Source organism: Macaca thibetana, chromosome 1 (assembly GCF_024542745.1).
Source record: "Macaca thibetana thibetana isolate TM-01 chromosome 1, ASM2454274v1, whole genome shotgun sequence".
Taxonomy (NCBI): Eukaryota; Metazoa; Chordata; class Mammalia; order Primates; family Cercopithecidae; genus Macaca; species Macaca thibetana.
The window spans coordinates 76,589,092-76,614,176 of NC_065578.1; the positions used below are offsets into that span (position 1 = coordinate 76,589,092).

A 25,085-nucleotide genomic window follows, 5' to 3' on the forward strand; every position below is an offset into this window, starting at 1 on the left:
GAGTTCCTCGGGGACCCGGAGGTAACCGTGTATGTGCGTGCGTGTGTGTCTGTGTGTGTACAAGGTCCGGAGAAGCGAAACGGTGGCAGGTTCCTACAGACCCCGACCCTGTTCCCTTGGCCACCTGGTCCCGGGTAGCTGCATCCCTGGGCGGCGCACGCAGGGAAGCGTCGCGCTCTGGCGCCGGTGCGGCACCGAGGGGTATGACTGCGACCCCCTGCGCGCGCCCGCCCCCACCCCCGCACCTCGCGCCCGCCCGCGCAGCGTGACCGGCAGCCGCCGCAGACCCGGTTCGGGGAGGCGCGGAGCGCGGCGCGCTGAACCGGAGAGGCAGGCGGGCGGGCTGCTGCCTTGCGTCCGCCACGCTGTCCTCCCTCCTCCGCTCCCTGCGCCCCACCCCTGGCGGCCGCGCTGCCTGGCAGCCCGGGAAGCCGCGGCACAGCTGCTCGGCGCCTGCAGCTCCGGCTCAGGGACTGCAACTGAAGCGGGGGCGGCGGGAACGCGGAGACCACAGCCCCCGGGGAGAGGCGGAGGGGGTCCCTGGCCTGGGCGGAGAGGCTGAGCTGAGTGCGCGTGAGAAAGAGGGCTGCACCGCTGCTCGGCGCGGACTCTGCCAGCCCCAGCGCCAGCCCCGGCTCAGGTCGCCGCAGCCCGGGATCCTCCCCGCTTGCGCCCCAAGGCACGCGCGGCACAGCCATGAACACCAACGATGCCAAGGAGTATCTGGCCCGGAGGGAAATCCCTCAGCTTTTTGAGGTAGGGGCTACGGCTGGCCGACGGGCGGGAGCATCCGGGGACTGCATCTCGGGGGTTCGGGGTGAGGCAGCCGCGCCCCGTCCCGCCTTCCCCACGCGGGGCATGTAATTGAAGGGGCTTGCAGAAGCGCACTCGCCCGCTCGCCCGAGGGTAGTCGCCTTTCCCGCGGGTTGCCAGGGTCCTTGTCAGATGGCTGGGCTTAGAAGCCTGCATCATAGAGATCAAGTTTCAGTCTTCCAGCAGGGTTCTGAAAGCAGCCTGCCCCCATCGCGCCCCTCGGATGTGGACACCCAGGGTGGGCTCCAGACCGCGGCCGGGCTGCGCTCTCTGGAGGCGAGGGCCAGGCCAGGTGGCTGCACTATCTCCCAGCAGCGAGTAAAGATTCGAAACTGAGGGATCCAGAGCCCTAATCACTCTACTTGTCCAGGGTTGGAACCCCTGGGGGAAGAGGAAATGTGGACGAAGGCAGCCCTCCCCGGAGACAGCTTGGAAGAGAGAGATGAAGATGCAAAAAGCAAAACCCAACCTATCGAGTACCACCTCCCCGGTGACAGGCCCCCAGCGTTGCTCTGCGCTTTCGCTGAATGAACTCCTGAGCACGTTTTTCCGTTGCCTAGGAAGGGTTGGGCCGCAGGTTTCGCCAGTGCTCGACAACCCACCTGGAGATAGCAACTCCTGTTGCTCAGTCTTCAAACCGAAGCACAGCATCATCTGCACCGGGACCCAGAGTGGGGGGAACACTTGGGGACTGAGAGAGAGGAGGCTTGAGGAATGAACCTTAGTCGGTTCTAAGCCACAGCCCCTGTCTCAGGTCGTTTTGGCTTCCTTTCCTTCTCTTCGTATTTGAATTTAAAAACATTCCTGAATCTCAAGTGCTTTTGCTTGAAGTGGGGGGAGGAGGAGAAAAGAATAGAAGCAAGCCAAGCTTCCTAAGCGAGCTCTGAAAGGGGAAATCCATTCTCTGCAAACCTCGTTCCCATTTCTGAAAACTGATAGACTGATATCGTAAACTAAAGGTCATGAGGGTTTTTTCCCCCCGATTTGAGGGATTTGTTCTGTTAAAAGGAATTTTAAAGCACCACTGGAGAAAATAATTTTGCCTCAGTTTCCCTAAACTGTCTTTAAAATGGGTTGCCATAATTACAGATCTTCTTTTCTCTCACCTCTATAAGCCACCGTTTTCAGGTCATCTGAAGTCAAGATTTCCAGGTGAAGCATTCACTGAGCTCAAGCGTGGTATGTGAAGCCCAAATCTAGCAAATGTGTTACTCCTGCGTGAAAATAATTAGGTGGTGTTGCATAAGGACAGGTCTTGAGAATGTGTGGGAATCTTAAGAGTTGTTCTTTTTTTGTTTTAATTTTCAAAAAGTAAATATGGAAATTAAGAGGCGAAGTTTTTCTCACAAAGATTACTACTGAGATATATTTCATTTCTACGCTTCTGAAAGAATCATTGAAAACATCTGTAGGAGGACCACGTGATTGCAAAAATTCCTACATAGTACATCTTTTTGGTTTATAAATGTGGGTACTGTTTTTCCTCCTTGGTGGAAGGTAACCACAGAGAATTTTGATAGTTTATTAAAATCTACACCGTGTATGCAAATAAGTTATGGCAGGCCTTTTTGTTAAGGTTTTAGGTTTTTTATTTACTTTTCTGCATGTGAATGGGATAAATAATGCACACCCAGAAAAGGAAGTCAACTTGCTTGGGTGAAATACAGTAATGGACTTAGATTCACTTCTGGACAGTAAGATGTAAGTAGACTGCTGGTGACCTCCAAAGGCTACATCCTTCAGTAAGACGAATCTGTGCTATGCGCAGCTCAAGAGGGAAGGAAAATCTGGCAGTTCTCCATGTGATGAGTGTAGACTGTAAAACTAAATACTTTAGGTTTTTAAAATGGATTTTGCCCACCACAATATTCTAAGTGTACAAAGTTTAACAATTAGCTATCTACTAAACACCAAGACATTGGCCCCAGCTGTGGATATTAGAGGCCATTATAGACAAATTGATTATTGTATTGACATATTTTCAGACAAGTAAATATATCTAACTGACCTTTTCAGATTTTTTCCTAATTTGAGACATCATGTAAGCCAAATGGAATATGGGATATCTCTGGTAGGTTCATTTTTGAAATGTGTTTCCGGTTTTAGACTTTTTTAAAACCACTTTCTTATTATTTTGTCATGAGTTCTTAATTCTAGCTAACTTTATGGTGTGTATATTGATCTTGTACCTTACAGCAGAGATTTGGCAATCAATTAGAATACTGTGGAAAGTCAAATTAGATTATTCAAGGTCTCAAAGGGTTCACTCAGAGACTGAGCAATAATATGTGCTGGTTGTCTTCAATCCCTGAGAGTGGCTGGCTGTTAGAAAAAACGATCTGAATTATCCATGAAGGAATGGAACTCATTGCCTTATTTTAAAATCAATGCCCTTTGGAGAACCAGTTTTGTTTAAGGACGCTGGAAATGTGTATTTTCAGAAAAGAGTCATTGAGTGTGTTCACCCATTTCAGGCAATAGTAGGGATTAAAAGAGGGCATTTTGCAGATGGCACAGAGAATCTCATGTTTTCTTTTATCTTACACCACATTTCTGCAACAGGTACAGAGAAGAACATATGGGTTTTGGAATCAGAAACATTGAATTGAAATCCTGGGCCTAGGTGTTTCTAGTTGAGTAAACTGGAGTAGTCACTAACATCTCTGAGTTGTGATTTCCTAATCTATAAAATGGGGGTAATAAAGTCACACAGGGCTGAGAATGCACTGGGTATGCAAATAAATATATGACATAGAGGCTTTTATTTATTAATAAGATTAATACTGGCTTGGCATATGGGAGAAATGTGAGAAGCTCAACTGCAATGTGTGTGTATGTAGGACAGATTTTGACAAACAAACTGGATTGGATGCCCTGGTAGTTTTTTCTGCTCCCTCTGCAATTGAACTTGGCTGATAGAGGTGCACACTCTAGCTTACTCTATTTAGGATTTCAGAAAACAAACGTACCTGGTGAGAATTGCCTACCATTCTGAGCAAATTACACAGGAAATAATTGAAAATAAAATACTGTATTTAAACAGATGTCAGCCCTTCAAAGGGTGTTTTGTATGCTAACAATGTATATTGGTAAGAATAATCCTTTATGCTTTTTCCATGAAATACTCCAAAGGAAAATATTTTGTACATCAGTCCAGCTTCCAGGAATCAGCATTTCCAAACTGGTGGCGTTTTTAGAAACTAGTACCAGTGACACATCAGACACCATGAACCATGAAAGCAATAGCAGGATCATGCCTTTTTTCCTTCCCCATCTGGAATCTTAGTGGATATTGTAGTGACCTACTCTATGTCAAACAGTAATTTTTTTTTTTAGTCTCACTTAGATTTGAGCTTTGAGGGATTTTTTTTCCAATTGGAAAACAGTTAAATATGCACCTACCAAATGTCAGGGAAAGCATCAGTATCTGGGGATTGAAAAATGAATGAGACTCACTCTGTGTTGTCGAAGAGCTTATAATTTAGAAGAGAGACCAATGCATAACCCAATGGTTTCAGTATAAATGACAAACAAGTATGATGTTTTATGCTGGATACCTGAGAACACGGAAGAAGGGGTTCACAGACCAACCTAGGGATTCAGAGAAGACTTCCTGATAGTAATAATAACTAAAACCACCAACAAAGTTTGTTTGGCACTTACTATGTGCCACGCACTTAATGTGCACTGTACAAATATGAAATTATTTAATTCTTTAAAAACTCTATGAGGTATTTATTATTACCCCCATTTTATAAAAGAAGAAACTGAGGTTTAGAGACATAAAGGGTGGGTAGGAGTGAGACAAATAATGACTGGGGCATTTTCACATGCTGCATTTTATCTCACTGTGATAAAGTGAACGGCTCTTCCATTTTAAACTATCTAGTTGCCTGAATTGCTTAAGAGGCAGAGAATGCTGAACTGAAAACTAATTAGGCAAGAATTTAAGGGATTATCTTAATGACTCCATCAGATTGTAATTTCAACTCTAACTGTTTATTAAAAGACAAATGCAAAGAATGAAAACAACCAGAATCCAAAGATGAGCCATAACACTATTTTAACAAAGGTGGGTGGGGCCACGTGCGGTGGCTCATGCCTGTAGTCCCAACACTTTGGGAGGCCAAGGTGGGTGGAGGCCGAGGTGAGTGGATCGCTTGAGGTCAGAAGTTCGAAACCAACCTGGCCAATATGGTGAAACCCTGTCTCTACTAAAAATACAAAAAGTAGCTGGGCATAATGGTGTGCACCTGTAATCCCAGCTACTCGGAAGGCTGAGGCAGGAGAATCACTTGAACCAAGGAAGTGGAGGTTGCAGTGAGCCAAGATTGTGCCACTGTACTGCAGCCTGGGCAGCAGAGTGAGACTCTATCTCAGAAAAATAAATTAAATTAAATTTTTAAAAAAACAAAGGTGGGTTGAAAAGTATTTGTACATATTTTGTTATATTTCAGAGCCTTTTGAATGGACTGATGTGTTCTAAGCCTGAAGACCCAGTAGAATACTTGGAAAGTTGTTTACAGAAAGTCAAGGAACTGGGTGGCTGTGACAAGGTGAAATGGGATACATTTGTAAGCCAGGAAAAGAAGACCTTACCTCCGCTAAATGGAGGACAGTCACGGAGATCCTTTCTAAGAAATGGTAATGTATATGGAGAATAATAGACAGTTTTATAGTTATAGCAATTCTCTTTAAAACATGCCATATAGACTATACACAGTGATTTCATTTTTTGAGTTCATAAATGCCTGAAGTCCTTGGATCATGATTAATTTCTCTCTGCTACTAATTCTAATCACTTCCATAAAAAGACAAACAAAATTACACACCGTTGTCCAACAATTCACTAGAGGCTTAATGAAATTTTATATTACTGACTTCATTATTTTGCAAAATAAATTACATTAGCAAACCATACATACATTTTTCTTAAAATTGCAGATAAGATTTCTCACAATAAATGAATAGAATAGAGGTATAATTGGTAGTTATTGCATAGCAGTTCAGCATTTTTTTATTAACTAGAAAGAGATTTGGCTTACTAATGTTTCCAAGTTCAGAGTTCATAATAATGCATCTGCATAAATGCATGTGAAGTTTATACTAGTGATAAAAGAAAAACTTCAGCCAAATTAAATCTAAAGGAGTTTAATTGAGCAACAAACAATTCATGAACTGGGCAACCCCCAGAAACACAGCAGATGCACAGAGAAACCAGTGCAGCCACGTGGTGGAAGATTTATAGACCAAAAAAGGGAAATGACATACAGAAATAAGAAGTGAGGTACAGAATGGCTGGATTGGTTACAACTTAGCATTTGCCATATTGAACACAGTTTGAACGCTCAATCGTGTATAAATGGTTGAAGTACAGCCGCTGGGATCGGCCAAGACTCAGCTATTGTTACAGGTGCATACTCCTAAGTTAGATTTTCAATCTTGTCTGCCTATTAAGCTAGGTTGCAGTTTGTCTCCAAGGACTCAAATATAGAAGTATGGAGTCCTTCTCAGGTCACATTTAGTTCACTTTAACACTAGTTAATTCAATAAAAAAAATTTTAAGCATCTACTGAATGCAATGTATTAATTAATACATTAATCTAGGAATTTGGGTGCTATAAAAGAAGTTGGAAAAGTAAACTTGTTTAAATTTTAGGAGTTGTTTAGAACTAAAAACTGTAGTTCATTAGAGAAGATTCATGGTGTTTTGATCTCTTTCTGAAACATGTGCTTATCAAAATTAGGGGTTCAACATGAGCCAACCAGCCTTTCAACTTCTAGATGAAGTTGAGACGTATAATAGTATGTGCAAATTGGAATCAGCTCAAATCAGGGGAAACTAAATTCTGTTCTAGTGGCCAAGATCATTACATTTTCAAAACTGAAACCATTCTCAAAAATTATACAACAAAAGGTTTGTGCTATACAGACAGCATCTGAAATGGAGACAATTCTATCTGCAATGAATATAGGCAGGAAGCAAATCTTAGTTTGCTTAACCTTATTAGTCATGACTCACATAGATTTTATTTGAATGCAGTGTGGGAAAAAGTCATAGTGTGCTAATTTTCAAGGAACACAAGCAAAAGAAGGCAAACAGAAATAGATTTTCCTAAGAAACATCTCTAAAGAAAAGAGTCCTTCACCATTCATGCAGAAGTCAGTGATATGACCCTGACCAAATTTCCCAGTGCTGCTGAGAAGTAATGAGATGTCTGAAGTTGCTATTTAAAACTAATTTTACAAACTTTCAAATGTTATAATGGACCAAAAAACAGAAAAATAGCTAGAAAATTTTTGGTGTGACTATAAGGTAATGAGATTAGCATTCTGAGTCTTAGCAATTAATCTCATTACCGTGCAAGGTCTCTCACCGCTGTCCGTCTTACATAGACAGGAGGTAAAATAACACTCAGTACAAAATAAGCCATGTGGTTACATTCTATGGGAAGTCCTAAGGTAAGGTTGTGTCTTTATATACTTACTAAATCAAATTTGCACCAAATATTTTGATTTGACCTTTAGGACCTTACAATACCAAAGAGATTTTTCTCTTGCCATACAGTCTATTCATAGACCCACGTTCTGGTTTGATAACCAAGCAGAGTCCCAGGTATAAAGTTCACTCTTTGTAAATCAGCAGGATTTCTGGTTCACTGAGAACAGCCTGATACACAGAGTAGCAAATGAACAGAATTGGAGTTTAGAACTCCAAACTGTGCAGACACAGCTTAGATATGCCCTCTCTGTGGGCAGCAGGTACTCATGGTTGTATCTTTAGCCAGTTGCTGCTGCAGCATACCACTTAGTACATTACTACTTTGGTGAATAAATGATATTTTTGTGGGCTTGAACAGTTCATACACATCCCCAACATACGGGAAGCTTACTTCCCAGGGTGTCATCATACTTAATGTCTGGCTCCCTGTTAAATACATACCCCGTACTCTTGTTAGATCAAACGAGGTAAATATGGGAATCTGCTTTCTAAACCTTAAAGTACTAATAAACTTCAGGTATACATTTTAAAAATTAAATCTGAGAAGCTATGACATCTACTTAGTCGGACGCTGCTCTGAGTGGGTGTAAAAGTGACTGCAACAAAATGAAATCTTGATATTTCTATTTGATACTTTTTTATATTGTTACTTGGCCTGATTGTACATAGAAGCTAGGCAGGTCATGTGTCAATAGAGAATGGTAAGGACTGTGGCCAAACTAGAGAGCAGAGCTAGAGAGAACAATCATTGTTTAAAGACAGTTAAGTACTAATTTTGCAAAAATGTCCAGATGAACAAAACACATCTGTGGGGCTATGTTGGGTACACAAATTGTGAGTTTGGAATTCCCAATCTAGCAGGATAAGCTAAAACAAGAATGGAAAATGTAGGCTTAATTTTCATTAAAATAAGATTGCATGTTAATTTTAGGTTCTCCATACCCACTGATACTTTACCAAAATTCCCACACGGGGATCTTTTAGTTAATCATCAAATACAAAATTTTCATATACCTATGGTGGTAAGAATGTGACATCACATGGTCTTGTATCTGAAAGTATGCTAAAAAGCGGAAAATAATATCTAAACTGGTCCTGTATTCTATTTTATGAAATACTTTATTCATTTGTGCTTTGAAGGTTTTAGTTGTAATGTGTGGAATCGTTTATTACATTCAACAAAATTCCTAACTGCCCAGTATCTTAAAGCATAGTGATTATTTCTAGAAATGAGTGATTCATGCATTTTTTGTAAAAATATTGCCTTAGCTATGTTAATGTGTTATTACTATGAAAAATTATTCTGTGAAATGAAACATTTTCATCATCTAATCAAGTTACTTTCCTAAGTTAAAATATGATAAAGCAAGGATTAAATTATTGGCTGACTGTCTTTAAAGCATTAAATATGAGGTAAGCATCCCTTTCTTTCTGCCACATGCATACAATTGAATAATTATCTGTAAATAAGAGTTCTAATCCCATAACCCCAAACATTCATAGAGCCTGTCTTCCAGAATATCTCATTATCTTATATTCAACATGTCCAAAACCAAACACACTATATTTATTTCAAAACCAGCACTTCTTTTCCTGTTTCCATGAAGTCAGCCGGTAAGTCAGTTGGGCAATAAATTAACCATTTATTGAGTACTACTATGTGTCAGACATTCTTTTAGGACTGAAAATCCAACCACCAGGAAAGAACAGACATGGCACCTTCCTTTGGGGACCTTACAGCCTAGCAGTGAAGTCAAGCAGCAGGAATATAAGCAGGAGCACAATGGCACTATAGGAAAATCATATGCTAAGGAATTAACCATGTTAACAAAGGACTGAATCTAACCTAGCTGGGGTTCAGGATCGGCTTCCTGGAAGAGGTGATGTGCTTATATTTGGAGCCGAAAGCTAAGTGTGTGTTAGCTAGAGAAGGATGAAAGAGATTGTACCAGGGAACAGCGAAGAGAAGTTCCTGAGGCAGACAAAGAGGCTGTAATTTGGTTAGGAATGAGAGAAGTCCAATATTGCTGGAGCAGAAAAGAGAGGGCAGAAAGATACTATATGAAATGCAGTATGGTCCTTATCCTTTTAGACTTGAAACCTGGAAATTGTTTTTGAACTGTCACCGCCTTTCATTTCTCGTATTCCAACCCTAATCGCATCCTTCAGATCTGGCCATCCATTTCCGTTTCCCCTGCTACCACTCTAGCCTAAGCCTTCATTTCTCATCTGTTGATTACTTTAACAGCCACCTAGCTGCTACTGTTTCTGTTCTTAGTCTTTCCCTGCTCCAATTCATTTTAACTAGCAGATTAACCTTCCTAAAACATGTATTTCATTTCATTGTTTCCTTTCTCTTACCAACCCTCCCCTGCAAATCCTCCACTGGCTTTCTACTAAAGCTAAACCCTTTACCATGGTAAAGGGTTCAGGGACCTCCACATTGAACCACGCTCTGCCCACCCATTTTATCTTCTGAGTTTTCTCTATGGGAAACTATTTCAGTAAGATATTCTTTTTATTATTAATTCAACAAATATTTATTGGACACTGACCATCTGCCAAGCACAGTTCTAGATCCCAGGGATACAGAGCTCCAGACCATAGGTAAGGCCCCTGCTCTCATGAAACTTATAATCCAATTGGAGAAGACAAACAATGAATGAATGGATAAATGAAGAAACTCTCAGATGGTGAAGTAGGTGCTGTGCAGAGCATTAGAGTGATGTCCCTGAGACTCACTAGGAGGCTGCACTAGATTAGAAAGTCAGTAAAGTCCTCTTGCAGGAGGTGACCTTTAAGGTAAAGTGTCAATGACAAGAAGCAGTCAGCCATGGGAGAAACAGGGGAAGAACATTTCAGGCAGTTGATTGTGGTGGCAAGCATGGAAGCAGGTAGATCAGTAAATAGTCTATTATGATATTCCAGGTAAAATATGATGATGGCTTTGGAAGAGTTGTGATAGTAGAGATGGAGAGAAGCATATGCATTTGGTATATGTTTTGCAAATAAAGTATTGGGAGTAGATGTGCAGAGAGAGGGAAGAAAGTAACCAAGGATAATGTTTCGAATTTTGTCTAATGTTGGATGAACTGATTAAATTTCAAGGCAGAGCAGGATACTGTTGGTGCTTTTCCTGATGTAGCCCTTCCCAGATCTTTCTAAAAGAGATCTACTGTCATCTGCAGACTACCCAGTGCTTTTCATGAAGCTAAAATGAATCTAGTGGGTCCGTGGTCAATGGCCTTATTTATTGTATCAACAGAGAATGGAAAGTTCTAACAGATCAACATCCCTGGGAGGAGATGTGAGCCTTATGCCATGCTAAGATACGGTAGTCAGCAGAATTCCTCATGGAAGGCCAGGTGGCCTCCTGTTTGCTTTGTGCGAGTGCCTTTTGGGTAGTTAGTGCTTCTCTGTGCCTCCTGGAATACTGACACCTGAGGTAAAGAAGAGGGAGCCATAAACTGTATATCAACAACTGGTTGAGACCATCTCCCTAGTTTGGACTTGCCAGCCCTGTCCTCTGGTCCTTTTGAGTATGTCATTTGAATTTCTGACTCGGAGTCTTCGTACTGTTCCCACCAACTAGGTTATATTTCCTGCATTTCATCACCTGTGCTTGTCTTTCAAAGTTCAGGTCCTGCCTCCTTTGCAAGTCCTTTCTTACCACTGCAGCCCAAATGTAATTCATTAAATTACTGTGGTGTTTATCAGAGAGATACTCATTTTACCACTTATCATGACTGGTGTTCATACAGCTATAAGATATAAACATATAAGCTCTAGTTTATAAGCACTGAAGGGACAGGACTACATCTTATTCTTATACTAAATTACTCTTAACACACTAACATATCTGGCGTGTTATAAACAGCAATAAATAGCAAGTATTTGTTGCCATTATAGATACAAACTTAAACTTTTACATCTTTAACTCAAGTAGATTAAAAATAATAAGTAAATTGATAAAGTAAAACTAGATGATGTTATAAGATATTCCAGTTGTAGGAATTATTGCACCCTCCTACTGACCGTGACAGTACCTTAATTTTTTATTCATTATGCCACCACGCTATTCCATTAGATCACAATAGCATTTCTGGGTCATAGTAAGCAGCTTATCTATATTTGTTGAATGAATGAAATACACAATATATAAGCATTAGCTTTATGGACAGGCAGCTGCATATGCTTGTGAAGGTTATGTACTACATAACTCCAGAGAGCACCATTTGCAGAGGCCACGATGTATGCAACCTACCAAACAAAACTAGGTAGTATCTGAGAAGGTTCCTTTTAGGGCAGAGGGTGGTAAAGTTTCATGAGCCAAGTTCATCTCACTGCCTGTTTTTACAAATGAAGTTTTATTGGAACACTGGCACACTCATTTGTTTATTATATTGTTTATGACTGCTTTCATACTACCATGGCTAAGTTGAACAGAAACTGCACGGCTCACAAAGCCCAAAATATTAACTATCTGCCCCTTTGTGATAAAGCCTGCTGACCCCTAAGGGAGACTTCTTCCAGTTGAGAACAAAACAAACCCATTTCATTTTAAAATTGCTTTTACTAATTGTTTAAGTGTGAAGAGTGTTTTATTATGGTGTTTTTTCCTTTTCAAAGTTATCTTACTCTTTTGCAGTAATGCCTGAAAATTCAAACTTTCCATATCGGCGGTATGACCGGCTCCCTCCAATCCATCAATTCTCCATAGAAAGTGACACGGATCTCTCTGAGACTGCAGAGTTGATTGAGGAGTATGAGGTTTTTGATCCTACCAGACCTCGACCAAAAATCATTCTTGTTATAGGTATGAGGACAGAAAGCAAAAATTCTCATACTGTTGCTACCTTTGTTTATATATTTACATTTCAAAAAAGTAAATTGTGTATTATATGTGCAAACACTTAGTTGGATAATGACAATCAATAGAAACAAAAGCTCAAGGGACAATAAATGGAGATATTCTTAGTATAAGTTGCAATAAAATGAAAATTGTTATAATTATATAATCTAATGCCTATTGCATTTTCATAGATTCCCATTAAAATGTCATAGAAAATCTCTATAATGAATTGAAAGTAATACCTTCAAGATTTATTGTCCTGTGGTTTTATGTATTTAATCTTGATCACAGATAACTGAGCCAGTTGAAGTTTTCTAAGAGCTGGATATGGTGGTAGTCCCAGCTAGTAGGGAGGCTGAGCCAGGAAGATCCCTTCAGCCCAGGAGTCCAGCCTGGGCAACATAGTGAGACTCTGTTTCTAGAAGAAAAAAAGAAAGTCTTCTAAACATGATGTGATTTTTACCCCTTTGAACCAACAAATTAAATTTTTACTCACTATTAACTTTAGAGGGAAAAATAAATAATAATATATTGGTAAAGGTTCATATAAATGAATCTTCTTTATGGCAGATTGGCACCTGTAATAAATCCAAAGTTTCATTGTTAAAAGACAAACAAATCTAATAGAATAGTGTTTTACATAGCACATAACATCTGAGTATTAGCCAAAATAACAATGATGATAGTTCATTTTAAAAGTTGCCACTATGAATCTTATGTTGAATATGGAAATATCAGCTCCATGACATTTCACAGGAATAGAAAATGAAAATGTTTTAAATATTTTTGAAAAATTCCTTTTTGGTCAAGGAGGGAGGATCACTTGAGCCCAGGAGTTTCAGACCAGCCTGGTCAACATAGCAAGACCCTGTCTCTACAAAAAATTTTAAAACTTAGCTGGGTGTGGTGGCACACACCTGTAGTCCCAACTATTTGGGAGGCTGAAGTGGGAAGATAGCTTGAGCCCAGGAGTTCGAGGTTGCCGTGAACTCCACTGCACTCCAGTCTGGGTGACAGAGAGACCTCATCTCGAAAAAAGAAAAAAAATTTTGACTATTTTTGCAAATTCTTTCTCAAAATCTATAAAAATCATGAAGAGACCTGTGAACATGCAACATGTAGTCATTGTTTCATATTCCAGTTAGAATCACCTTTCACAGAGATGACCAAAAGCAAAACTCTGGCATGAAATGTTCAAAGCTGTTCTAGCTGGTTGCATTAACAGAGTGCCAGATTTATAGAGACCCCATGCAAGGAAGTAGTAGTGCTCCAGAGGACATAGCAATGTTGACAACTAGGAAAAAAGCATGCAAATAAACACACCAAGCTATAACAAGAATTTAAGCTCACTAGACTAGAAGGAATGACATTTGTATATTTTAAAGTGAAATGAAAATGAAATTGCAAATATATCTAGCCCTGAATTGTTAAAGACAAAATTACAGGAAGAGAGTTTAAAGTCAGTTTTTGAAGAGTTAAAATATTTTTTTGGAGAGTTAAAATATTTTTATGGCTTTATGGTAGCCACTGTTATGCCATAAATCTCTATTCTTGCAAGTGGAATGCATTCTTTTTGTGCTTAAAATTTTCAAGTCCTTACCTAGAAGACAGGGAAACACTTTAATAAATGATAGAACTACAGGTGAAAAATAATCGGGAATTTTGTCATCATTTTATGATTTGTATGTGGACAGAACACATTCTTTCTATTTTGCTATTCTTGCTGCTAGTAATAAAGTATTGGTCATTATTAACAGGATGAACAAATGGAAGCTTGATTGTTCATGAAAATGGTTTGATAGCAAATTGATCTTGTATAAAAGAGCACAAATATTTTTTGTGTGTCCTATGAATTTTATATGAAAATGATTAAAATATTTCAATAAACTAAGATCTTTGGAGAATATGTAAATGCTCAAATCTCTCCCACTTCACATTTCTTTCTATTCAGTGAAATCAACTTGTTTTCCGAGGTTGTGATTCTCATTATAGGCTTACATGCCGTATTGTAACATTTTATATATTATAAGAATGATGAACCAATAAGTGTAAATAATTTTAAGAGGATTGAAACAAAGGAAGAAAGGAGAGGGTGGATCTTAGGTTGTCTGAGAGAATTGGGGCAATTTTGTGACTTTTTTTGGAATTATAAAATAATTGTACCTGAACCTTACAAATTTGTATTAGTTCGAACCTAAAAATGTGAGAGTGGGATATAGATGCCCACATGGTTTCTCTTCTAGCACTGCAGAATTTTTTTTAGGCTGACTCTCTTGGAACAGATACGAATCTCTCTTATGTTAACATAATCATAAAATATCAGTGAGATGGACCCTAATATTTATAAGTATTAGAGATGTGAACAGACCAAAATTAAGCCCATTCTGGCTCTAGAAAATTAAATTGATTGGAACTTTCAGTTTTCAAAGTAAAATTAATTTGATAGAAACTTTCAGTAATTAAGCTCATCCAACAAATTAATGACAGAGAATATCTCTGTCAATTGTGCCAACTGCATTTTTTGTTGTCTACTGTTGCCTCCATTAGTTGACAAAATTTTTTTTCTTGAAAGTACCATAACATTCTCAGTGTGTCTGAATTTTTAAAATTAATGGAGTGTATGATCTCTTAGTTTGGTGGTTGTGATTAAGTGTGGAAATATAGCTTCTGAAAGATACCTGATTCTTCAAGGAATAAATCAGTTTGAATTTGTCAATGGAATTGGTCAGATAATTTTTTTATTTCAAGTCAATTCATGATTTGCCCATATATTAGTAGGTTAAAAGCAGCTATTTAAAACCAAAACTTACTTTTGATTTGAAAAATAATCTAGTAGAAGTCTTTAATCCATTTTGATTTTATTTTGCATATGACAAGAGATAGGGATCTGGTTTCTTTCCTCTGTATATGGATGTCTAGTTTTTCCAGCATCATTTATTGAAGAGACTGCTTTTTACACGGTGTGTGTTCTTGGCATCTTTGTGGAAAATGAGTTCACTGTAGGTGTGTGGATTTGTTTCTGGGTTCTCTATTCTGTTCCATTGGTCTATATGTCTGTTTTTACATTGCATAAAACTCTTGCATTCAAACAATATAAGGCAAGGACATGCACGAGCAAACATTTCAAAAAAGATTTAAATAAGCTGTGTAAATACTGGTGGGCCTTTGTCTAAAAATAATGGTTACATTTCACCGAATTACACATTAACTCTCTGTTGGCGTGGAATCCATTATTGTTATTTTGATCATTGTTTTTTATATCCCACAGATTTTTCTTTGATTACAGGAGGAAAAATGTTAGATTTTACATAGAAAAATGTCAAGATTTCTTTCAACTACATTGTTCAAAAAAATTTTTAATTAGCTATTTGCTCAAATAGGTAGAGGAAAAACCTGTATCTCTCATTTAATACAGTTGGTCAAGACAATTCTTTCCTTGATGAAGTCTCTACTTGCTTTACATTCAAAGGCAGCACTGAGAAAGCCGCAAATGGCTTTCCTATTTAACCACCTGCCTTGGTGACACAGAATCTGCATCCCAGATGAAGTAGTAGTTGTATAAAAGGGAGGTCCTTATTGTATCAGAAGATCACAGTTTTGCCTGTTTTAAATACTAGGTGGTCCAGGAAGTGGAAAGGGTACTCAGAGTTTGAAAATTGCAGAACGATATGGATTCCAATACATTTCTGTGGGAGAATTATTAAGAAAGAAGATCCACAGTACCAGCAGCAATAGGAAATGGAGTCTTATTGCCAAGATAATTACAACTGGAGAACTGGCCCCGCAGGTACTGCTGTATAATTTTCTTTTATTCTGCAAAATGTTTTCCTACCACTTGAGTATACTAAGTTTAACTGTGGTTTTTTTTTTTTTTTCCATCCTTTCTGTTTATAAAAGGAAACAACAATTACAGAGATAAAACAAAAATTGATGCAAATACCTGATGAAGAGGGCATTGTTATTGATGGATTTCCAAGAGATGTTGCCCAGGCTCTATCTTTTGAGGACCAAGTAAGAATGTCTCCTTCTATTTTAAATGGACTATTTTTTTGCTTAAAATTTTGGGAATAAAAACAAAAAGACTTCTTGGAAGACTTGTGGTGCTTTTGAATGAATTCTGGTCTGAAAACAGGCAAATATATCAGTGTGGGTTGGCAGAAGGTCATTTCTTTGGCAAACACTTAAAAATTGAAGACAGTCTCTGCCAAAAGGAAAGATAGCTAATAATAGAATTCTTTTTATTGAAAAATGCAAATCTCTCTAAAATTTATTTCAAAATACTTTTCATACAATTGTTTTTTATCTTGAATTACTAAGAATAAGCCTTATTCAGTACTGTCCAGGGATGCAAAACATTACCCTGTACTTATATTCATGCCAACTAAGGAAACTTTCTTCGGGTTGTGAAATACTGAACCACCTACGTAGATTAAGATAGGGTTCGGTTGCCAGAATTTGAGTAGGCTATGCCTGCTCAACCCCCACCACATCTGTTTTAAAGGAAAATAAATCAATTAAAGTATTTTATATATATATTTAAGCTTTAAAATCTCATGTTAATTGGTTTTTCATTTTAAAAAATTAAGGCTGGACTCAGTGGCTCATGCCTGTAATCCCAACAATTTGGAAGGCTGAGGTGGGTAGATGGCTTGAGCCCAGGAGTTTCAGACCAGCCTGGGCAATATGACAAAACCCCATCTCAAAAAAAAAAAAAAAAAAAAAAAAAAAAAAAAAAAAAAAACCTGAAAATTAACCAGGTATAGTGGCGCACAACTGTAGCCCCAGCTACTCAGGAGGCTAAGAGAGACTGAGAGGCACGAGAATCACCTGAGCTCAGGACATCAAGACTACAGTGAGCCAAGATGTTACCACTGCACTCCAGCATGGGTGACACAGCAAGACCCTGCTTCAAAAAAAATGTCTTTTAATTACAGAAGTAATATATGCTCATACAAATTTTAAGTCTATCTGTAAAACGTGAACAACACCCTCCCATCCCACTGCTCCTCCTTTCCTGAGAAATAGGAGTACTGTTAGGTTTCTTATATATTCTTCCAGACCTTTTTCTATACTTACATGCATACATACATGTATGGATGCACATGCTCATATTCAAATGCATTCTAAATTTTCATAACGACTTTTCCAAGTTATATCAATGTTGAATGAGAGTATCTTTTTCTAGAGACCCTTTCCAACCAGATATGGTTCATGTGTAAAATTTTTGCCAACCTGATAAGTAAATGGCATTTTGTGTTTTAAACTTGCATTTCTTGGGTTACTATTAAGGTTAAGTATATTTTCATACACTCATTGGACATTTGTATTGAGAATTATGTGAATTGCCTGTTCTCCTTTGCCCATTTTTCTACAGACTTTTAAATATTTTTCTTATTTATTTCAAGGAGCGTTTAACATATTACAGATACCGTATTATACAGTATTAGGTAAAATACGATGTCAGTTTGTGTATCACATGAAAGAAGCCTGGAGTTGGGCAGTTCACGGCCAGGGTAGCTTTACAAAACATTTTTTTGAATGTTCCCATTAACTGTTTTGGATCACCTATTGTGCTAGAATGTTTGCCTCCCCTTCTTAGGTTTCCTCTCCCACCGTCAGTCCAGAGCCTCTGGTGCTCAGTCAGCTTAAGGGCTTGGTTCTAATTGTTCTGGCTTTGAAGAGAGAAAAACTGGAAAATATCTGATGAAGTTTTGTTATTGCTGTTGCTACCACATTATATTCTATTGAAAGCGGGTGCTATGGCAGTCATTCCATGTGATTCTTTGTTATTGGTAGAAGTGTGATAGGCAGGGAGGCAGGCATTGCCACCCAAACCTGGTTCTCCCACCCACATATTGAATGTGCTAAACTTGGTAGGGACAAGCAGATGAAGCTACTTGATTTTTTTTTTCTGTCTATTGCTTTTTAAACATGCTATGTTGAGTATCTTTCTTTTTTGTTGAACAATAACTCAGGACGAGTCCCTGACTTTTCTGGTCACTTAAAAAACATTAACAAAAGATCTCATTTTCAGCTCTTGAAAAGTACAGTCCAATCTAAATCAAAACTTTAATTTCTTATTCACTTTAACATATCTCTGCTGTCCCCAGCTTGGACGAGATTCAGACTCAGAAACCTAAGGTGGTATAACAGAACTTGAAATTCCTACTCATGTGACTTGCAGTAGATGGGAGAGGGAGTAGATGGAAGAAAGGATTCCCTCCTACATAGGGAAGAGGTACGAAAAGCATAACCCTCTGGTAACTCTCTCTGGATACCTGATCAATCTACATCTTCTTTTATATAGCCTAGTCATAGGTAACAGTACTGATTTGGGGTCTGTTAGCAAATTCTATAGGATGGTCTGTTATCTCTATGTAGAATGTGCAGCAACTTACATTTATTGTTTTCAACCACATTTCTGAGACTGAAAAGGTCCAATTTAACATCTTCTTAGGATGGCATTCTAGCAGCCTGGAGGTTCTTTGCCACTGTGGGCAGTACAGAGGTGTCTGAGGTCGATGTCACCTTTGCTTATCCTGCAGGAGTTAAGCGGGTATGGAGGCAAAGCTGAAATGTTATTGTAAAGCAGTGTCAGGGTCAGCCCTGATGATTCTACACCCTATGTAGGCTTAAGCTTCTGGGGTGTCTTTTTTTCTGCTACCATTTCTGACACCAAATGTGTGGTCTTCCACACCAGTTCTCCAGTTCTCCAACACCAACTGGGTGCCTAAGAATTCAGTTCAACTTGGACACTATCCAGAGTTAGTTCAGACCCCACAGGTTAAGAGCTCAGTTCCACAAGTCTGCTCCTGCTTCAGACATCAGTTGCAAATCCAAATCCCAGCAACCACCTGTACTTCTGATTGACGGTGTGGGTTTCCATAACACTCTCCACAGGTTGTATAATTCACTGCAGTGCCTCAGAACTCAGAAAAACACATTTAGTGGTTTATTATAAAGGATACAACTAAATATATATTTTTATTACACTGCATCTTCTCAAGGTTTTGCTTTAACTTAGTTTTTGTTTGTTTGTTTGTTTGTTTGTTTGTGTAAATATAGGCACATACACACATACCAACGTTTTCCCCAAGATTTCCCCACAGATCTGGGGTGTGAGAAGAGGTGAATTTCTGATGTCAGCCATATATGGGTGATGGTCAGACCACTGTAACAAAAGGGCCTGACACTTAAATGGCTTTTAGGATGAAGAAGTGCATTTTTCGTCTTTTGGAATAGTCTCCATGTGAACAGTCCAGCTTGACTGGGCAGCTTTTTTCCTTGAGATGACTGAGGGACCATGGTTCCTCCCAGGTTTTTCTGCCATCTCCTAGGACACTGTCACTGGCAGGATGGTTGAAACAGGGTTGTCATCACATATGGGTTCCAGCTAGCATGGAAGGGGAAGAGAATGCGAAGGTCTGAAGTCTCAAATCTGGAAGTGACATCCATTGCTTCTGCTCACATGGCATTGCTGAGAATTTAGTCCTGTTGGAATTGGGAGGAAGACTCATGTGACTATTGTCTGTATTATTTAGAGTAAATCCGAGGTGCTACAATAAAAAGATACAATGAACAGTAGCATAATACAGAAACTTGTTTCTCTTTTATGTAATGGATGGCCTCACTGTGAATGAGGGGAGGGCAGTTTCAGTCCTCACATTCATGCAGAGATGCAGGGTTTTTTTCCAGCTCATTGTCCTTCCAACTGTAGAGCAACAGCTCCAAAATTTTTGGTCACGGGACCTCTTTACACTTTTTAAAAATTATTAAGGACCTCAAAAATCTTTCATTTATATGTGCTATATCTGTTGATATTCACCATATGAGAAATTAAAACAAATTTTAAAATAAGTATTTGTTAAGTCCTTCAAAATAATAAATCCATAGAAGTTAACCTGAATGACATATTTTTAGAAAAGTAATCATATTTTCCAAAACTTAAAAAGTGATGCGAGAGACATTGCTTTATATATTTGCAAATCTCTTTAACTTCTAGCTAATAGAAGAGAGTTATATTCTCATATCTGCTTTTGTATTCAAACTGCTGTGACATCACACTTCCTGTAGCCACTGCAAAACTCCACTGTAGCTTTGTGAGAAAGTGAGAGTAAAAAAGGCACATAATGTCACAGTATTAGCAGGAAAATAGTTTGGACCTATGTCCTTCTGAAGGGGTCTTATGATCCCCAGAGGTCTAAGAGCACAATTTCAGAACCACTGCCCTGGGGCATTGTAGACGTCTGCATGGTGAAAGCTAGGTCACTGCCATGGCCAGGTTCCCGCTGATTGGAAGGGGAGGAGAGTGCAAAGGATATATGCTCAAATTCTTTCTTAAACTTTTTTATTTTAACTTTTGTGAGTACATAGTAGGTATATATGTTTAAGGGGCACATGAGATATTTGGATACAGGCATGCAACGTGAAATAAGCACATCATGAAGAATGGGATATCCATCCCCTGAAGCGTTTATCCATTGAGTTGCAAACAATCCAATTACTCTATTTAAGTTATTTTAAAATGTACAATTATTATTGACCATAGTCTCCCTGTTGTGCCATCAAATAGTAGGTCTTATTCATTCTTTCTAATATTTTTTGTACCCATTAGCCATCTCTGTCTCCACCCACCGACACACCTGCAACCCCTTATTACCTACCCTTCCCAGCCTCTGATAACCATCCTTCTACTCTCTATCTCCATGACTTCAATTGTTTTGATTTTTAGATCCCACAAATAAGTGAGAACATGTGATGTTTGTCTTTCTATGCCTGTCTTATTTTATTTAACATAATCATGTCCATCCATATCATTGCATATGACAGCATCTCATTCATTTTTATGGCAAATGGTAATCCGTTGTATATATGTACCACATTTTCTTTTTTCTTTTTTTTTTTTCTTTTTTTTTTTTTTTTTTTGAGACGGAGTTTTGTTCTTGTTGCCCAGGCTGGAGTGCAATGGCACAATCTCGGCTCACTGCAGCCTCCGCCTCCTGGATTCAAGCGATTCTCCTGCCTCAGCCTCCTGAGTAGCTGAGTTTACAGGCATGTGCCACCATGCCCAGCTAATTTTGTATTTTTAGTAGAGATGGGGTTTCTCCATGTTGGTCAGGCTGGTCTCGAACTCCAGTCCTCTGGTGATCCGCCAGCCTCGGCCTCCCAAAGTGCTGGGGTTACAGGCATAAGCTACCATGCCTGGCCTTAGGTACCACATTTTCTTTATCCATTCATCTGTGGATAAACACTTAGTTTGCTTGCAAATCTTAGCTATTGTACACAGTGCTGCAACAAACATAGGAGTGCAGATCTATCTCTTCGATACACTGATTTCCTTTCTTTTGGCTATATACCCAGCAGTGGGATTGCAGGATCATATTGGAGCTCCATTTTTAGTTTTTTGAGGAACCTCGAAACCGTTCTTCATAGTGGTTGGACTAATTTACATTCCCATTAACAGTGTACAAGGATTCCCTTTTCTGCACATCCTCGTCAGTATTTGTTGTTGCCTGTCTTTTGTATATAAGACATTTAAGTGGGGTGAGATGATATCTTATTGTAGTTTTGATTTGCATTTCTTTGATAATCAGTGATGTTGAACACTTTTTCACATGCCCGTTTGCTATTTGTATGTTATCTTTTGAGAATGTCTATTCAAATCTTTGCCTATCTTTTGATTAGATTTTTTTTCTATAGAGTTGTTTCATCTCCTTGTATATTCTGGTTATTAATCCTTTGTCAGAAGGGTAGTTTGCAGATTTTTTTTGCAGCCCACCATTCTGTGGATTGTCTTTTTACTTTGTTGATTTTATCATTTGCTGTGCAAAAGTTTTTAAATTTGGTGTGATCCCGTTTGTCCATCTTTTCTTTGGTTGTCTGTGCTTATGGGGTATTGCTCAAGACATTTTTGCCCAGACCAATGTCCTGGAGATTTCCCCCAGTGTTTTCTTGTAGTAGTTTCATAGTTTGAGGTCTTGATTTTAAGTATTTGATCCATTTTGATTTTATTTTTGTATATGGTGAAAGATAAGGGTCTAGTTTTATTTTTCTGCATATGGACATCCAGTTTTCTCAGAACCATTTATTAAGGCAGAAAGAGACTGTCTTTTCCCTGTTTTCATGCAGTACCACGCTGTTTTGGTTACTACGGCTCTGTAGTATAATTTGAAGTCAGGTAATGTGATTCTTGCAGTGTTGTTCTTTTTGCTCAGGATAGCTTTGGCTATTCAGGGTCTTTTGTTGTTCTATATACATTTTAGAATTGTTTTTTTCTATTTCTGTGAAGAATGTCATTGGTATTTTGATGGGATTAGATTGAATCTGTAGATTGCTTTGGGTAGTATGGATATTTTAACAATATTATTTCTTCCAGTCCATGAAAATGGATTTTTTTTCATTTTTTGGTGTTTTCAGTTTCATCGGTGTTTTATAGTTTTCATTACAGAGATTATTTGGTTAATTCCTAGGTATTTAATTTTATGTGTAGCTGTTGTAAATGGGATTACTTTTTTATTTCTTTTTCACATTGTTCACCATTGGCATATAGAAATGCTATTGATTTTTCTATGTTGGTTTTGTATCCTGCAACTTAATTGAATTTGTTCATCAGTTCTAATAGTTTTCTTCTGGAGTCTTTAGGTTTTTTCAAATATAAGATTATATCATCTGCAAACAAGGGTAATTTGGCTTCTTCCTGTTCAATTTGGATGCCATTTATATATTTTTCATGTTTGATTGCTCTAGCTAGAACTTCTAGTACTATGCTGAATAATGGTGGTGACAGTAGGCATCCTTGTCATGTTCCCAATCTTAGAGGAAAGGCTTCAGCTTTTCCCCATTCAGTATGATACTAGCTGTGGGTCTGTCATATATGGCTTTTGTTATGTTGAGGAATCTTCCTTCTGTCTCCAGTTTTTTGAGCATTTTTATCATGAAGGGATGTTGAATTTTATCAAATACTTTTTCAGCATCAATTGAAATGATCGTGTGATTTTTACCCACATTCTATTGATATAATGTACATATTGATTGATTTATGTATGTTGAACCATCTTTGCATCCCAGAAATAAATCTTACTTGGTTATGATGAATGATCTTTCCACTGTATCGTTGAATTCAATTTGCTGGTTTTTTTTTTTTTTTTTTTTTTTTTTTTTTTTTTTGAGGATTTTTGCATCAATATTCATCAGAGACATTGGCTCTTGGTTTTTTCTTTTTTGATATGTCTTTCTCTGGTTTTGGTATCAGGGTAATACTAGCTTCATAAAATGACTTTGGAATTATTTCCTTCTCCTCTATTTTTTGGGATGGTTTGAATATGATTGGTAGTAGTTCTTCTTTAAATGTTATTGGTAGAATTCAACAGTGAAGCCATCTGGTCCCAGGCTTTTTCTTAACTGGGAGATTTTTTATCTTTGATCTTTTTACTTGTTATTGGTCTGTTCAGGTTTTGGATTTCTTCTTGATAAGTGGCATGCATCTTGGAATTTGTTCATTTCTTCTAGATTTCCCAATTTATTGGCATACAGCTGCTCATATTAGGCACTAATGATCCTTGAATTTCTGCAGTATTAGTTGTAATGTCTTCATTTTCATTTCCAATTTTATTTATTTGGATCTTCTCTATTTTTTTTCCTAGTCTGGCTAAAAGCTGCAAATATTTTCTTTGTCAATTTCATTTTACTTTTCAAAAAGACAAATTTTTGTTTCCTTAACCTTTTATTGTTTTTTCATTTCAGTTTCTGCTCTGATCTTTATTTCTTTTCTTCTACTAATTTTTTTTGTTTGATTTGCTTTTGCCTTTTTAAATTCAGGATGCATGTTTAGATTATTTATTTGAAATCTTTCCTGTTTTATAATGTAGGCACTTATAGCTATAAATTTCCTTCTTAATACTGCTTTTGCTGTATTCCATAGATTTTGGTATTTTTGTTTCCATTATCATGTGTTTCAAAATTTTTTTCAGTTTCCTTCTTAATTTCTTGATTGACCAATTGGTCAATCCAATTGGTCAATCAAGAAATTATATTTGTATAATTATATAATATGTCACATGTATTTGTATTTTTTCCAGAATTCCTCTTATTATTAATTTCTGTTTTTATTCCATTTTGGTCAGAGAAGATACTTGATATTATTTTAATTTTTTTAATGCTCTAAGACTTATTTTGTGACCTAAAATATTCTCTGTCCTTGAGAATGATCCATGTGCTGAGGAAAAGAATGTGTTCTGCGCCTGTTGGATGAAATGCTCTGTAAATATCTATTAGATACATTTGGTCCATAGGTGCAGATTAAGTATGAAGTTTCTTTGTTGATTTTCTGTCTGGAAGATCTGTCCAATGCTGAAAGTGAGGTGTTGAAGTCTCCAAATATTATTGTATTGTGGCCTATCTCTCTCTTTAGTTCTAATATTTCCTTTATCTATCTGGGTGCTCCCATGTTGGGTGCGTATGTATTTAAAATTGTATGTTCTCTTGCTGAATTGACCCCTTTATCATTATATAGTGACTTTTTTTGTCTCTTATTATAGCTTTTGTCTTAAAATCTATTTTGTTTGATACAAGTGTAGCAACTTCTCTTTTTTGGTTTCCATTCACATGGAATATCTTTTTCCATCTTTTTATTTTCAGTATATGTGTGTCATTATAAGTGAAGTGGGTTTCCTGTGGGCAACATATCAATGGGTCTTGTTTTTTCCATCTGTTCAGCCAGTCTGTGTCTTTCAATTGGAGAGTTTAGTCCATTTACATTCAACATTATTATTGATAAGTAAGGACTTACTCCTGCCATTTTGTTATTTGTTTTCTGGTTTTCTTGTGGTCTTCTCTTCCTTCTTTCTTGCATTCCTGTCTTCCTTTAGTGAAGATTATTTTCTCTGGTGATATCATTTAGGTTCCTCCTTTTTTTGTGTG

At 38.0% G+C, this 25,085-nt stretch overlaps 1 protein-coding gene across 2 annotated transcripts in view; it reads left to right on the forward strand.

Annotated features, from left to right (window-relative positions):
- The first annotated feature begins 572 nt into the window (after positions 1-572).
- Positions 573-25,085, forward strand: part of AK5 (adenylate kinase 5) — a 292,878-nt gene continuing 268,365 nt past the window's right edge. Inside the window, exons 1-5 of one of the 2 annotated variants that reach the window (XM_050805099.1) lie at positions 573-756; positions 5,271-5,457; positions 11,964-12,131; positions 15,785-15,954; positions 16,065-16,178. In XM_050805099.1, coding sequence (XP_050661056.1) covers positions 697-756; positions 5,271-5,457; positions 11,964-12,131; positions 15,785-15,954; positions 16,065-16,178 — 699 coding nt within the window. In that variant the 5' untranslated portion in view covers positions 573-696. The remainder of the gene's footprint in view (positions 757-5,270; positions 5,458-11,963; positions 12,132-15,784; positions 15,955-16,064; positions 16,179-25,085) is intronic. The other variant, XM_050805103.1, reaches the window with a different exon arrangement.